At 44.1% G+C, this 16730-nt stretch overlaps 1 protein-coding gene across 2 annotated transcripts in view; it reads right to left on the reverse strand.

Annotated features, from left to right (window-relative positions):
- The window catches only part of LOC125447632 (gremlin-1-like), a 105569-nt gene that overhangs the window by 26794 nt on the left and 62045 nt on the right, over positions 1 to 16730 (reverse strand). Inside the window, exon 2 of one of the 2 annotated variants that reach the window (XM_059640945.1) lies at positions 10223 to 10271. The exons of the other annotated variant lie outside the window; for it this stretch is intronic. Coding sequence (XP_059496928.1) covers positions 10223 to 10242 — 20 coding nt within the window. The 5' untranslated portion in view covers positions 10243 to 10271. The remainder of the gene's footprint in view (positions 1 to 10222; positions 10272 to 16730) is intronic. 2 annotated transcript variants of the gene reach the window in all.

Consider the following 16730-nt stretch of genomic DNA (forward strand, 5'->3'; position numbering starts at 1 on the left):
TAAGTCACCCCTCAGCGTCTGATGCTCCAGGAAAAATAGCCCCAGCCTATTCAGCTTCTTCCTATAGCTCAAACCCTCCCATCCCAGCAGTGTCCTTGCAAATTTATTTTGAACTCCTACAAACTTAACAAAATCTTCTCTGTAGCAGGGAGACCAGAATTGAGTGCAGTATTATAGAAGTGGCCCCACCAATATCCTTTACAGCAGCTCAATGCACTGTCCAATGACAGTCAGCATACCAAATGCCTTCTTCACTACCCTGTCTACCTGTGACTCTACCTTCAGGGACTATGAACTGCACCCGAAGGTCTCTTTGTTTGGAAACACTCCCCAGGACGTTACCATTATTTGTGTAAGAACAAAGAATGAAACAACAACAAATTACACAGCACAGGAACAGGCCATTTGGCCCTCCAAGCCAGCATCGACACATTTTGCCCTTCTGTACTAAAACTATTGTCATGTAAAAGAACAAAGATCAAGCATAATTCTTGCCCTGATTTGCCTTACCAAAATGCAATATCTCACATTTATCTAAATTATGTGCTGCAGATAGACCCACAGTGCCCTTAGGGAGGGAATTCCACAAATCTGATCCAGCAACAGTGAAGGAACAGTGATACATTTCCAAGTCAGGATGGTGAGTGGCTTGGAGGGGAATTTACCAGGTATTTCTATAATATGTCTGCTATCCTTCATCCTTCCATGGAGATAGAGGTTGTCAGTTTTGGAAAGTGCATCAAAGATGTTTTAGTGGCTGTTGATTCGGTCTCATCGTAGGATACACACCACAAATGAGGGGGCCACTCAATCAACTGTGCCTGTGCCAGCTCTCTTTGAGAACTAGTTCCATGCCCCCACCTTTAGCTCATAGCCTTGGCATAGGCTCATTGAGGTCTAGAGCACAGGAAAAGGCCCTTCAGCCTATCAAGTCTGTGCCAGTCAAAAATAGCCCATACCAATCACAACTTGGCCTGTAAGCTTGTGTTTCTTGCCATTACAAGTGTACTTCTAAATACTGAGAATTATAGAATCCCTGTACAGTGCAGACAGAGCCATTCGGCCCATCGAGTCTGCACATCCTTCCACATTTACATGGCCAATCCTTCTAACCTGCACATCTTTGGGAGGAAACCCATGCAGACATGGGTGGAATGTGCAAACTCCATATGGACAGTCACACGAGGGTGGAATCCAACCCAGGTCCCTGGCGCTGTGAGGCAGCAGCGATAACCGCTGAGCTGCCTTAAACGTTATCGGCTTAAGAGCTTCTGAAATCAACACCCCACCACCCAGGGCAGTGGCAAGTTGCTGTCCACTGCCAGGGCCTATATTTGCATCGATCACCATCTCACCCACTGGTTGTGCTTGAGGCCAAGAGCCTGAATCATAGCTGCTGGTCTATCTCCCCAAACAGCAGTCTTAGTGATACAGCCTGGGCACAGGCCTGAAGATGCCAAGCCTTGCTTTGTGTGAACATACTCAGAATGTACTCCCAGGTTGCCAGGGTTGTGAAAAAGGTGTACAGTGTGTTAGGTTTTATTGGCAGCGGGATTGGGTTTCGGAGCCATGAGGTCATGTTGCAGCTGTACAAAACTCTGGAGCGGCCACACTTGGAGTATTGTGTACAGTTCTGGTTGCTGCATTCTAGGAAGAATGTGGAAGCATTGGAAAGGGTACAGAGGAGATTTACCAGGATGTTGCCTGGTATGGAGGGAAGGTCTTATGAGGCAAGGCTGAAGGACTTGAGGCTGTTTTCGTTAGAGAGAAGAAGGTTAAGAGGTGACTTAATAGAGACATACAAGATGATCAGAGGATTAGATAGGGTGGACAGTGAGAGCCTTTTTCCTAGGATGGTGAAGGCTAGCACGAGGGGACACAGCTTTAAATTGAGGGGTGATAGATAAAGGGCAGATGTCAGAGGTAGGTTCTTTACTCAGAGAGTAGTAAGGGCGTGGAATGCCCTGCCTGCAACAGTAGTAGACTCGCCAACTTCAAGAACATTTAAATGGTCATTGGATAAACATATGGATGATAATGGGGTAGTGTAGGTTAGATAGGCTTGAGATCGGTATGACAGGTCAGTACGACATTGAGGGACGAAGGGCCTGTACTGCACTGCAATGTTCTATGTTCGAGAGGAAAGTACCTTCAGTGCTAATGCTGCCTTCATTCCCAGTTGTATTAAGATTTGTGCACATCTTCAGTCAGTAGAAAAGTCAATGAATTTGCCCTGCTTCCCCAACAAGGTTGGAGCAAATTGCTGTTTCCAATCCCATGTCATTCCTCTTCTAAATACCACAGTGAGTGTTTATCTTAAAACGATTTTTATGCCTTGCTTAGACTGTCCCTGTTTTCAATCGTGCGCTGTATATGTTTCAGCAGCTGGAGTCTAGTCATGAAAGTAACACGTTCATTCATCTGGAAAACTCTTGATTGAAAGCCTGAGGATGAAACAGTTTGAAAACATCGGCCTACGGGCAATCGGTGTCACTTTCTGTTTTTCCCTTCAACCTCGTTGCACGCAGACACAATTCGTACTCGGGGGAAAGAACACAGATGAGGGACACTTCCAGAACTAGATGACATTTGCTAATTCCTCAGCCCTCGTCACTCTGAACGGCAACTTTCCTCAATTGTTGCCACAATTCTTGACTCCACAATTAGGGCCTACACTTCAGAATTATTTCATTGGCCGTAAAGCACTTTGGGAATGTTCTCTCTTTTATTCAGTTGTATGACAGGGAGAGGCAATCGCCTAGTGGTGTAATCACTGGACTGTTAATCCGAAAACTGGGCAGCATTCTGGGGATCGGGGTTCAAATCCTACCACAGCAGAGGGTGGAATGTGAATTCAACAAAATATATGGAATTAAGAATCTAATGATGATTGTGAATCTGTTATCAGGGGAAAAGCCCATCTGGTTCACTAATGTCCTTTAGAGAAGGAAACTGCCAGCCTTACCTGGTCTGGCCTACATATAACTCCAGACCCACAGCAATGTGGTTGACTCTGGGCAATCAATTCTGCTTAGACAGGGATTGGAAACAGCAATTTGCTCCATCCTTGTCGGGGAAGCAGGGCAAATTCATTGACTTTTCCACTGACTGAAGATGTGCATAAATCTTAATACAACTGGGAATGAAGGCAGCACTGAAAGTACTCTTCTCTAGGGGTACATGCTGAGTATGTTCACACAAAACAAGGCTGTGCCCAGGCTGTATCACCAAGACTGTGCTGTTTGGGGAGATGGATCAACAGCTATGATTCAGACTTTTGGCCTCAAGCACAACCAGTGTGTGACCCGGCCATCGATGAATAAAGGCAAAATGACAAGGGTCATTTGGATAGGCAGCATTTATTGTCCATCCCTAATTGCCCAGAGGGCAGTTAAGAGTCAGCCACATTGCTGTGTGTTTGGAGTCACATGTAGGCCAGACCAGGTAAGGATGGCAGTTTCCTTCCCTAAAGGATATTATTGATCCTGAACAAAGACAGAAGTTGCTAGAAAAGCTCAGCAGGCCTGGAAGCATCTGTGAAGAGAAAGTCAGAGTTAATGTTTCGGGTCCAGCGACTTTTCCTCAGAATAGGATGGGTCACTGGACCCGAAACATTAACTCTGATTTTTTTCTTCACAGATGCTGCCAGTCCTGCTGAACTTTTCCAGCAACTTCTGTCTTTCTTCCTGATTTACAGCATCTGCTGTTCTTTCGGTTTTTATTGTTGATCCTCAGGTTGTGACAGGTGCTGTACAAGAATAAAAGTTCCATAGCCTGATAATTCTATCCAAGAATTCTCCTCAAAGAAAACCTAAAGGAACAGAGGTTTAATTTTTGCAAAAGAAAGTTTACATTTATAGAATTGTCGTACAGTACAGCACAGAAGAAGCCGTTCAGCCCATTGCATTGGTTGTTGTTTTTTTCATTTGATTTGATTTATTACTGTCACATGTACCGAAGCACAGTGAAAAGTTTTGTTTTGCATGTGGATCATCACAAAGATCATAGAGTGATTGAACAGAGCAAGGAATTCAACGATACGGTTTGCAGACTAGGTGTACAAAAAGCAAGATTGGCATTAGGTTTGAAATTTGAGGGGTCCATTCAGTAGTCTAGTAACAGCAGGGTCTAGGCTGTTTTTGAACCTGTTGGTACATGTATTTAAGCTTTCATATCTACAGTCGGATAGGAGAGGTTGGAAGAGGTTATATGTGGGTTGGGAGGTGCCTTTGATTATATTGGCTGCCTTCCTCCGTGTAGACGGAGTCAATTGCAAAGTGAATCCCAGTCCTGTGCCTCGTATTTTCCCCATATTTTTGCAAGGTTTAATCCTTCAATTATTAATCACATTCCCTTTGGAAAGGTGCTGTTGAATCTGCGCCATCATCCCACCAGCCAGTGCATGCCAGATCTTAACTACCCATTCCCATACCCCTCCCTGGTTCTTCTGCGAATTGCCCTCAGGATACAAACTCATCAGCCATTGGAAAATGTCTCTTTTCATTCTCTTCAGTTTTGCTTTGTGATTTTGGACACTTCTATCAAGTCTTAGCTTTTTCTACCCTAAGGAGGATAGCTCCCAGCTATTCCAATCTCTTCACTTCTCCCTCTAAGCCCTTCTCCCTGAACCACTTGAGTAGATCTCTTCTGTACTCTCTCTAAAGCCTTAATGTCTGTCTGAAAGAGTTGTGTTCCTCTAACTAGGGAATGATATACCGGAATAGGAGGTAATCCAGATAACGTTCACTGGGCTAATCCTAAATACGGAGGGATTTTCTTTTGAGGAGATGTTGAGTAGGTTGGGCCTGTGCTCATTGGAATATAGAACAATGGGAGATAACCTTATTAAATTATGTAAGATTCTTAGGGGACTTGACAGGGGAGATGCTGAGAGGATGCTTCCCCTTGTGGGAGAGTATGGGACCAGAGGGGCATCATCTCAGGGTAAGAGGTCGCCCATTGAGGATGGAGATGAGGAGGAATTTCTTCCATCAGAGGGGAATGAATCTGAGGAATTCTTTACTGCAGGGGGCTCTCGAAGCCAGATCATTAAATACATTCCAAACTGAGATGGATTTTTAATTAACAAGGGAACCACTAGTTATGGTGAAAAGGCAGAGTTCAAGATTATCTCAATGAATGGCAGAACAGACTTGATGGATTACTTCTGCTCTTACATCATATAGTCTCAAAAAAAACAAATTTTTACCAGGAGGCTAATTATTAAATATAATCAAGGCTGAGATATTTAATCAGGAAGGGAGTTGAAGGTTATAGGGAAAAGGCAGGAAAGTGGAGTTGAGGATTATCAGCTCAGTCTTGATCTCATCTACTTACAAAGTGGACTCAATGAGCCAATTAGTCTACTTCTGTTTCTATGCCTTATTGGTGTTTGGTGTGCAGAATTGTGTACAATACTCTATCTGTGGCTCAATTAGTGTCTTGTGTAAGTGTTAGCATGATTTCCTGGCTTATGCAGGCAATGTCTTACAATTTAAATTACAAGGTGATACTCCAAGCATTTGAATAGTCTAGAAACTTCATCACAATGCTGTAACTGCTTCATGTATACTTTTCACTGTACTCCTGTACTAGAGTACACATGACAATAAAGTTAAAATCAAATCAAATAATATGAATATGACTGTCTCACAAGGGAGATATAAAACGAAAGAGTTCAAAACTCAGAACAATGTCAAATCTAAACTTTTTCCTTTTCTTTGGATAAGGACTTTAAGGTCTAGATTTTTTTTCTATTTCTTTCAGATCTGTTCCTTTTATTTCTTCTCATTTAAAAAAAAATTGGCTTCTCATTTTGTATTTTAAGATGGGCACAGACATTGGCTGACTGTGCATTTTTCACTGTACTCCTGCATTCCTGTACTTGTGACAATAAAACTTAATTCTAATTCGAGGCAAGCTGTGCGACAGATCCCATGGTATTTACAGTCTCTGTGACAGTGATTATTCACCCTGTCAAAGATTAACTGCCTTTTAGCATTGGTATTTAAGATTGCCTGAATGGAAATCTCTTCAAGCTCAGTGGTTTCTGGGCCATAACCAGAATGCAAACTCAACCACAAAATGCTATGTTCCGGACAGCCACAAAGTGTCTTCCCTGCCAGGTCTGGTTTTCTCAACTCACATATCCAGCGTTCCAGAAAAACAGAGCACTTCACAGGCACTTCAAATCTCCCCTTTGAATTACAGCATCATTGACATCAATGACCAAAAGAAACTTGCTAGCAAGCATTCAAAACGGCAACAACGCACACAGAGTGCAAACTCCTTACTGATGAATGGCAGCGGAGAAGGAAAGAAAAGGCAGTAAATCCTGCAGTCTGCATCCCACAAGCCATTGGGACGTCCTGCACCATGGATTGGTCACTTCAGTCTCATGATAGAGACTTACGACAATGAGTAGACAATGAGTACTGTTCTGCGGGGACAGTAGGAACTGCAGATGCTGGACAATCTGAGATAACAAGATGTAGAGTTGGGTGAACACAGCAGGCCAGGCAACATCAGAGGAGCAGGAAGGCTGACGTTTCGGGTCTAGACCCTTCTTCAGAAAACCTGTTCTGCGTTGACTTTCTGTTGCCACGTATCCCACTCAGCATCAGCATTTGCAAACAACTTTCTCACCATTTGCTACCTCTCCAGTTTCATACTATCTGTAAGTTTCAAACTTGCGTCTTGTAATCCCAACATCAAAAGATTAAAATCAAAAGTGGCAGCGGTCCTGATAACTGAACTTTGAGCAAAACCATTGTAAACCTCCCTCTGGTCAATAAATTAGCCACAGGCTCACCAGAACTTCCTGCCTTTCAACCCACTCTCTATCCATTTTATTGCTTCCCCTTTCACCATGAGCTTCAGTTTCTCAAATAAGCTAAAATGTGACATTTTATCAAGTGCCTTTTAGAAATTCCTTTGCATAGCATCACCTGCACTTGCCTCACCCACCCTTCTCTGTTGCCTATTCAGCCCAATTCATCAGTTTCCCTTTAAGATCTACTCTGCTTCTCTGAATCCATACTGTTTACACACTGTATGTCAGAAGAAATGAATGGTAACGCGAAATATGAAATGTAACAATCCAGAAGCAACTGATCCCAAGACAAAATCACAAAATTGGAGATTTGGATCGATTGAAACAGCTTTGATCTGGCTTATGTTGCCAATGTAAATATGGTAGCGGTTTCATCTTGGAGAGACATTGCCATCTTAGTAATCACAGATTTATCGACCAGTCACCAATGATGTATGGTTTTCTCTAAAGACTGTCACATTTCTTTCATATCTATATGTTGATTCATAATATAGAAATGATCAGAATTGCATAATTATATGCATGTTATATAGGCATCTGTGAAACAGTGGCACTGTCCCTTTCTCTGAGCCAGAACAACCAGGTTCAGAGGCATATAATATCATCTCTGTACAGGTAGACTAGAAAAATATCTGAGGAAGGGTCACTGAACCTGAAACATTAACTCTGTTTTCTCCTTCACAGGTGTTGCCAGACCTGCTGAGCTTTTTCAGTAACTCTGGTTTTGTTCCTGATTTACAGCATTTGCAGTTCATTTAGTGTTTTTTTTAGAAAAATATCTACCCTGAATGTTGCTTTATTGTTGTTTTGTTATTGTTTGTGTCTGAGGTCATTCTAATTCTCAGCGTTAAAATAGTGCTGTATTGGAAAGTAGTTTGGGAAGTGCTATTCTGGAAATCTTTTATTCTTTCAGAGGATATGGGCATTAATGTCTAGACCAGGATTTATTGCCTGCCCCCAATTGGCTCTTGAGAAAGTGATGGTGAGTTACCTTTTGACCTGCTGCAAATCATATCATGCCTAGAATGTGGCAGTGTAGGAACGGCGCTATATTTCCAAGTCAGGATGGTGAGTGATTTGGAGGGGAATTTGCATGGGCTGGTGTTCCCATGTATCTGCTGCCCTTGTCCTTCCAGGTGCCACAGGTTTGGAAGGTGCTGTCTAAGGAGCCTTGGTGAATTTCTACAGTGTGTCTTGTAGATGGTACACACTGCTGCTACCGAGCGTCGGTGGGAGTGGGGTATTTGTGGATGTGATGCCAATCAAGCGGGGTCTGCTTTGTCCTGGATGAAGTTGAGCTTCCTGAGTATGCTTTCATCGTTGATGTTAAACTCCTGACCTGTAACTGCCAAGATTATTTTTCAGCCTTTGAACAAGGTCGTCACATTTGCAGCCTTTGAGCTCCATGGTGCCACACCTAAACTCAAGGAGGATTGGAAACTAATGGGGAGCAACACTTCAGAGTCAGCCATTCTTCCTCTCAGGAATCTAGGATGCATTGTGTCCAGAGTGGCTCCTTCACTTGCTTTAAATATTGCCACTTTCATTCCTGTTTATTTGCTCTTCAGATGTCAGCAACACTGGCTCAGCGCCCTGGAGAAGGGAAATTATTTATTGATTCGTGAGCTGTGAGGTACCTTGAGGCCCATCTTTAATTGCCCTGGAAAAGGCAGTGGTGAGCATTCTCCATGAGCTGCTGCTGTCTTTGGTGTGTAAGTACACCTACAGTGTTTACAGGGAGGGAGTTCCAGGATTTTGACCCAGCGACAGTGAAGGAAAAGCAATAGAGCTGAGTCAGACTGGTGCATTACTTGGGGACAAATTTGCAATTGTTCCTTTGTATCTGCGTCCTTGTCATTCTAGAAGGTAATGGCCATGGTTTGGAAGGTGCTGTCTAAGAAGCCTTGGTGAGCACCTGCAGTGTATCTTGTAGATGGTACGCACTGCTGCTACTGAGCGTGGGATTGTGGGTGTGGTGCCGATCAAGTGAGCTGCTTTGTCCTGGGTGGTCACAGGGTCAGACAGCAGGGAAACAGATTGTTTGGTCCCACTCATCAATGCCGACCAGGCATCCCCAATCTGACCCAGTCCCCTTTGCCAGCATTTGGCCCATATCCCTTTAAACTTTAGATAACAAAGTGTGGAGCTGGATAAACACAGCAGGCCAAGCAGCATCAGAGGAGCAGGAAGGATGGCGTTTCGAGGGGGTCTAGGCCTGAAATGTCAACCTTCCTGCTCCTCCGATGCTGCTTGGCCTGCTGTGTTCATCCAGCTCCACACCTTGTTACCTCAAATTCTCCAGCATCTGCAGCTCCTGCTATCTCCCTTTAAACCTTTCCTATTCATGTACCCATTAGACATGTTAGGATCTGAAAGCATCAACTGACATCTTGAAATAACAAGGTATGAACACAGCAGGCCAGGCAGCATCAGAGGAGCAGGAAAGCTAATGCAAAGGACCTGGACCCTTCTTTAGGAAATGACTTCAGTAGCTGACATCATGAGTAAGCTCCACCCATCAGGAATATTCCAGTACAGGCATGAGGGGCTGAACAAGCTCCTTCTGCATTACATGAAGGTCTGTGTTTGGGAGGAGCTAACGAGACTTCAGCTCTGCTTATGGTTCTGATTGCTACCAGAGCTCTGCAGGAATATTTTGGTGGCAGCAATGTGCTTCAGCTGAGCCTGATGTCTCACAAGAGACCATCATGTGACTAGCAAGTAACCTGTAATAAACCTATTTGCAGTTCATCGGGATTGAAACTATCCCAAAGCAGCTATCCCTCCCCAACACAACCACTTCAATTAATGCCAGCATTAATGTCCAGCTTCTTAGGTGTTGTTGGAGCTTTATGAATCCAGGGAAAAGGGGAACATTCCCTCATACTCCTGACTTGTGGCTTGTAGACGGTGGATGGGCTTTGGGGGAGGCAGGAGGTGAGTTACTTGCTGCAGTATTCCTACCTCCTGACTCGCTCGTGAAACCCCCAGCTACCTACTAACCTCATCCCACCTCCTTGACCTGTCCGTCTTCCCTGGACTGACCTATCCCCTCCCTACCTCCCCACCTACACCCTCTCCACCTATCTTCTTTACTCTCCATCTTCGGTCCGCCTCCCCCTCTCTCCCTATTTATTCCAGTTCCCTCCCCCCATCCCCCTCTCTGATGAAGGGTCTAGGCCCGAAACGTCAGCTTTTGTGCTCCTGAGATGCTGCTTGGCCTGCTGTGTTCATCCAGCCTCACATTTTATTATCTTGGAATCTCCAGCATCTGCAGTTCCCATTATCTCTGTTTATGTGTGTAGTCCAGTTCAGTTTCTGGTCAATGGTAGCCCCCCCTCCACCCGGCTGCTGATAGCTGGGGATTCAGTGATGGTGATGCTAACTTACCCTCCAGTTTTTGACTCCATTTACCCAAGCCAGATCCTTCCTCACTTCACTGAAATGTAAACAGAAAAGTACAGAGCCTTTGATTCAGACATCAACATATTCTGACAGGACATTTGTGCCTGACTCTCACATTTCTTTCTTTTTAAGATCCTGGCAGTTTGAATTTTCTTTTATCTTAATTGTATTTCTGTGCATATTTTTCAAATCACCATGGACAATCTTGTAAAAGGAGCCACATTGGCACGCTGTCCTTGTTCGATGGTGGCGGAGTTTAAAGGAATGTCCTGATTGGCTGAGGTTTAGTACCAGAGTCTTCTAAAATGTGGACAGCTAATTTTTCCGCAAGTCTTGTCTTTTTTCTTAAAAATTGTTAAATTTAACAGATACCACTTTGTATTTTTTCCCTGAAATACATTACTGTCTGACTGCAGGCTCCCAGAGCTTCACCCATCCAAGTTTATGATCAGTAAATGTTGGCACATTTTCTCTCAGATTTCTTGATAACTGCACAGGAACCCGTTGACATTAATGATACCAAATCGTTGGATAAGCCAATAAACTAAAACTCTAAAGTCAGTCAAAGAATGTGAAATAGCTCCATTAAAGCCAGTATCTCGTCAAGAAGTCACCCTTTGTTTACATGTGGAGAGTCCTTGACACTGACCCAATTCTCTCAGATTCAGCAGAACCTCTAACACTCCTTTTATATCTGTCAGCCAGGGCTCCCTGATTGGACCAGGTTAGCAGCCCCAGTCAGGGAACTCACATTCTATAAGGTCCACCTGGCTGACCTCACTACCATCACCACAGAAAGAAACACAGATCGAGGGGAAAGTTATCAATTATCTTCACTTCCATTCATAGCACTAATCAATTTTTTTTAAAAAAGTCATAGAATCACAGAAAATAGGTGCAGGAGTGGGCCATTCGGCCCTTCAAGCCTGCTCCACCATTCAACATGATCATGGGTGATCATCCAACTCAGTCCCCTCTTCCCACTTTTTCCTCATACTGTTTTATCCCTTCAGCCCTAAGAACTATGTCTGACTTATTCTTTAAAACATTCAATGTTTTGGCCTCAACTGCTTTCTGTGTCAGAGAATTCCACAGCCTCCCCACTCTCTGGGTGGAGACATTTCCCTTCATCTGAGTCCTAAATGGTCGACCTTGTATCCTTAGACTTTGACCCCTAGTTCTGGACTCACCAGTCACTTGGAAAATCCTCCCTGTGTTTACCCCCTGTCCAGTCTTCTTATAATTTTATAGGTTTGTATGTGGGTGATACTGAGGTGTAACCATCCAGAATGGCCCTAAAGTCTTGGGAATCAAATGAGTAATGTCTAAGACACTGCGGGAGGCAAAACGTAATGGGGGAGAAAATAAACCTGCTTCTGATCGTTGCCTTTCAACGTCCTTATCAAACAATAAAACATTGGAGGTAGGAGGACGGGCAGATGATGCCTGATTTTTTGGCCAATCAGATCAGAAGACCAGCCCCGGCCCCAACCCCTTTCTAATCCAATGGGAGCCCTGCAAGGTTTGGCGTGTGAGGTGACCAATGGAAATGGGTGTGGGGGCCAGAGAAGTTGAAAAGAGGGAGGTCAGGTGATCTAACCTCCAGGAGAGACACCAACCACGTTGCCCAATCCAAACGGTGGGGAACAAATTCATCTGACATTCTTGATATGTCATGTTTATTGAAACCACCCGAGGTTGGGTAAGTTCAGTAGCCACCAATTCTTTACAGTGCTAACAGCCTAAATGACTAAGACCATGTCGGGAAGGATGACCACATTACTTCAACAGAAGATGGGCTGAAAGTTGACTTTTTTACATATATATTAAGCCATCACCAAATTGCCAGACAAGTTATTGCCCCCTGGTGGACAACAACCATAAAATTAAGGAAGGGTAAGGCTGGATCCTGATAAACGGAGAAGGCTTATTACATAATATTAAATAGCTACTCATATTGCATCTCAAATACACAACAGTTTTTTTTATGAGTTTACCAAGTTTCTTGCAAGTGGAGCCGTAGGTAGACAGGGCAGTGAAGAAGGTGTCTGGTATGCTGCCTTCATCAATCAGTGCATTGAGTATAGGAGTTGGGACATCATGTTGTGGCTGGAAAGGACACTGGTGAGGCCGCTTTTAGAATACTGCTTTCAATTCTGGTCTCTCTGCCAGAGGGAAGTCGTTAATACCAAAAGAAGTGCGGATGCTGTAAATCAGGAACAAAAACAGAAGTTGTTGGAAAAGCTCAGCAGGTCTGGCAGCATCTGCGAAGGAAAAAATAACAGAGTTAACATTTTGGGTCCGGTGACCCTTCCTCACAGTTCTGAGGTAGGGTCACCAGACCCTAAACGTTAACTCTGATTTTTCCCTTCGCAGACGCTGTCAGACCTGCTGAGCTTTTCCAGCAACTTTGTTTTTGATAGGGAAGACGTGGGTAAATTTAAAAAGCTTAGAAGAGATTTATGAGCATGTTGCTGGGGGTGGAGGGCTTGAGCTACAGGGAGGGGCTGAATAGGCTGGGGCTATTTTCCCTGGAGCGTCGGAGGCTGAGTGGTGACCATATAGAGGTTTCTAAAATCATGACGGGCTTGGATAAGGTGAATAGCCAGGGTCTTTTTCCCAGGGTAGGGGAGTCCAAAATCTGGTTAGCCTTCCTTGCACTCCCTCGATGGTAATAATATCTTCCCTGACAGTAAGAAAACTGTGCACAGTACTCCTGAAGTCGCTCCAAGCTCAGTACAATAAAAGCACGACCTCACTCCTCCTGTACTCAAATCCTCTTCCAATACATTAGCCAACCGAATGGCTTGTTGTTCCCACAGGTTGGACTTCAGTGCCTTATTGACCAGGATACCTCATTCTCTTTGTATATCTACACATCTCTCCTCCTAACAAAATGGATAATCTCACATTTTTCTACATCCCAGCCAGCATGTTTCTGCCATGTCATCAAAACTGTTCAAATGTCCTTAAAGCCTCTTTACATCTTCCTCACCAGGTAAAACACACCACTAGGCAGTGAACATACACAAACCCAAAACAAATAAGGATGTGAGACTGAGATAACAAGGTGTGGAGCTGGAGGAACACAGCAGGCCAAGCAGCATCAGAGGAGCAGGAAGGCTCACGTTTTGGGCCTAGACCCTTCTTCAGAAAGGAAGTGAGAGTGACTTGGTGCTAACCTCTTAATAGCATATTGGGGAGGTGATGGCCTATTGCTCCAAAGACCCAACTAATGCTCTGGCAACAAAGGTTCGAATCCTGCCGTAGAAGAGAGTGAATTTTAGATTCAGGCAGGAAAAGGGCAGTTCGTTTGTCAATAAGAACTGCGGATGCTGTAAATCAGGAACAAAAACAAAGTTGCTGGAAAAGCTCAGCAGGTCTGGCAGTATCTGTGGAGGAAAAAACAGAGTTAACTTCTCAGGTCTGGTGACCCTTCCTCAGAACTGTTATGAAGAACTTTCCAGCAACTTTGTTTTTGTTCCTGTTCTGGGCCCGAAACGTTAACTCTGTTTTATTTCTTCACAGATGCTGCCAGACCTGCCGATCTTTTCCGGCAGCTTCTGTTTTTGTCCATAGTTTGTCAAGCCCGTCCCCACACTCCCAATTGTGAGAATCATCCAGCCGCTATCTTGTTCTCATCATAACTTCCACAGCCTCCATCAGATGCCAAAGGAGAACCAGAAAAACGCAGGAAAGGGAGACGAAAAACAAACATTCTGGAAAATTCCTCCCAGATCCCCTCAGGCAAATCAAAATTGTTCCAGGAGATCAACCTACGATGTAGAATTCTTCATTTCAAATCACTTCAGATTAGAATGCAGAGTGTTCCAGTTCTTTTTACATTGACAACATTTTCCTGCCTCTGTACTCAGGTGAGGAAATCTGAATTTCCAAGGTGAGTCTATAAGGTAGGATGTTATTGTACATTTCATATGCTCTTTGCTACTCTTGCTGCATAGCCATCCCATTCTGCCCCCAAAGCAGGGCTGCTCGGATATAAAGAAGGAAACAAGGGGAGGCCACTCTGCCCTTCAACCCTGCTACCCCTTCAATAACGTTGTGTGCTGACCTGATTTTAACCTCAACTCTACACTCCTGCATTCCCCCCCAGCCCCGTAATCTTTCATCTCTTTGGTCATCAAGAATCTATCTCTATATTAAAAGTATTGGTAAATTACAAAATGTAAAGAAGCATTGTTTAAGATATTTGAAGATTCTGCATCCACTGCCTTTTGAGGAAGAGAATTCCAAAGACTCTCAACCCTCTGAGAGAAAAACAGAGTCATAGTCAAGGAGACTCACAGAGTCACACAGCTCACAAACAGACCCTTTGGTCTATCCAGTCCATGCTGACCATAATCCCAAACTAAACTAGTCCCACCTGCCTGGGCTTGGCCCATACCCCTCCAAACGTTTCTTATTCATGTACTTAACTGTTAAAAATTTGGAAGTTCATCTAGAAATAAGCCTGAATCTCAGGAGTGGCTGCAAGATCCACGCTACTCTCAGTCTACCATTTTAGAATGTTTCCCCATCTCTGTTTTAAACGGGTGCCCTGTATTTTTAAGCAAGACCCTTAGTTCTAGATTCTCCCACAAGAGGAAACATTTTTTCCACACCCACCGGGGTCAAGTCACCTCAGGATCTTATCTGTTTCAATTTAGTCACCTGTGACTCGTCTAAACTCCAGAGGATACATGCCCAGCCTTTCCTCAGAAAACAGTAGACTCATTGCAAAAGTTGGTCTGGAAAACCTTCTCTGAACAGCTTCGAAAGTGTTTCCATCCTTCTGCAACTACAGTGACCAGCATTGTTCTCCATATGTGGTTTCGCCAATAATCTCTATCCCTGAAAATCACACAACATCACTGATGGGTGATCTCAGTAAAATGATTGCCTGGCCCATTCAAATCCTATTCCCTGGAGCGTCGGAGGCTGAGGGGTGGCATACAGTGGTTTATATAAACATGAGGAGCATGGATGGGATGAATAGCCAAGGTCTTTTCCCCAGGGTAGAGGAGTCCAGAACTAGAGGGGAATAGGTTTAAGGTGAGAGGGAAAGATTTAAAAGGGACCCGAGGGGTAAATATTTCACACAGAGGGTGGTGCGTGTATGGAACGAGATGGCAGAGGAAGTGGTGGAGGCTGGTACAATTACAACATTTAAAAGGCACCTGGGTGTATGAATAGGAAGTGTTTAGAGGGATATGGGCCAAATGCTGGCAAATGGGACTAGATTAATTTAGGATAGCTGGTCGGCATGGATGAGTTAGACCATGTTTCCATGATATATGACTCTATGACTTTGCGGGCAGCTTGACTTTCTGTAGACCCAAGACAACTGAAGGTGGGGTTTCATCTCACTAATGTCACTCTATAGACAAACTGACAGAAGGAGCTCTCTTACCAAACTGGCATCTGACGTGGCAAACATCAGATATTTGCCCATTCTGACGTTTACCCTCAGGTCAGCCCTGACTGGGTTTGGGTATGCCACACGAAAGCATGGTTCAAAGAAAGACAGAAAAACGATGAGATCTCCCCAATTAAACAGAGTAATACAATTCAATACAATATGCCACAGGAACAGGCCCTTCGGCCCACCAAGCCTGCGCCGATTCCTAATCCTTTTTGGACCTGCACATATGGTTTCTATCCTTCTGTTCACCTCCTGTTCATATGTCTATTGAGGCATGTCTTAGATGTTGCTAATGTGCCTCTTCCACCCCCACTGGCAGTATGTGTTCCAGGCACCCACCACTCTCTGTGTGAAAGATTTTGTCTGCACTTCTCCCCTAAACCTTCCCTTGCTCCCCTTGCACCTGTGTCCTTATGTAGTTGAGATTTCCACCCTGAGAAGAAGCCTCTGACTATCCACCCTCTCCACGTCTCTCACAATTTTGTAGACCTCTATCAGGTCACCCATCAGCCTCTATTTTTCCAGTGAAAAATATCCAAGTTTATCCAATCTCCCCTCATAACTAAAACCTTGCAGGCCAAGCAACTTCCTGGTAACCTTCTCTGCACCATCTCCAGAGTACTCATGTCCTTCTGCTATTGTTGTGGGCCACAACTGCACACAATATCCCAAATGTGGCCTAAATAAAGTTTTATACACCTGTAATATAATTTGCCAATTTTTATATTCGATGCCCTGGCCAATGAAGGCAAGTGTGCTGTATACCTTCTTGACCACCTTTATCCACCCACTGTTGCCACTTTCAGGGATCTGTGTACCTAGATACACAAGGTCCTCTTATATCTATGCCCATAAGTGTTCTGTCATTTATTGTATAATTCGCACCTGAACTTGAAAAGCCCTTGAGACATAGGAGCAGATATTAGGGCATTCAGCCCATCAAGTCAGCTCTGCCATTCAATCATGGCTGATAAGTTTCTCAACCCATTCTCCTGCTTTCTCACTGTAACCCTTGATCCCCTGGACAATCAAGGACCAATCTATCTCAACCTTAAATGTACTCAATGACCT

This window comes from Stegostoma tigrinum, chromosome 39, assembly GCF_030684315.1.
Source record: "Stegostoma tigrinum isolate sSteTig4 chromosome 39, sSteTig4.hap1, whole genome shotgun sequence".
In the NCBI taxonomy this organism is placed as follows: Eukaryota; Metazoa; Chordata; class Chondrichthyes; order Orectolobiformes; family Stegostomatidae; genus Stegostoma; species Stegostoma tigrinum.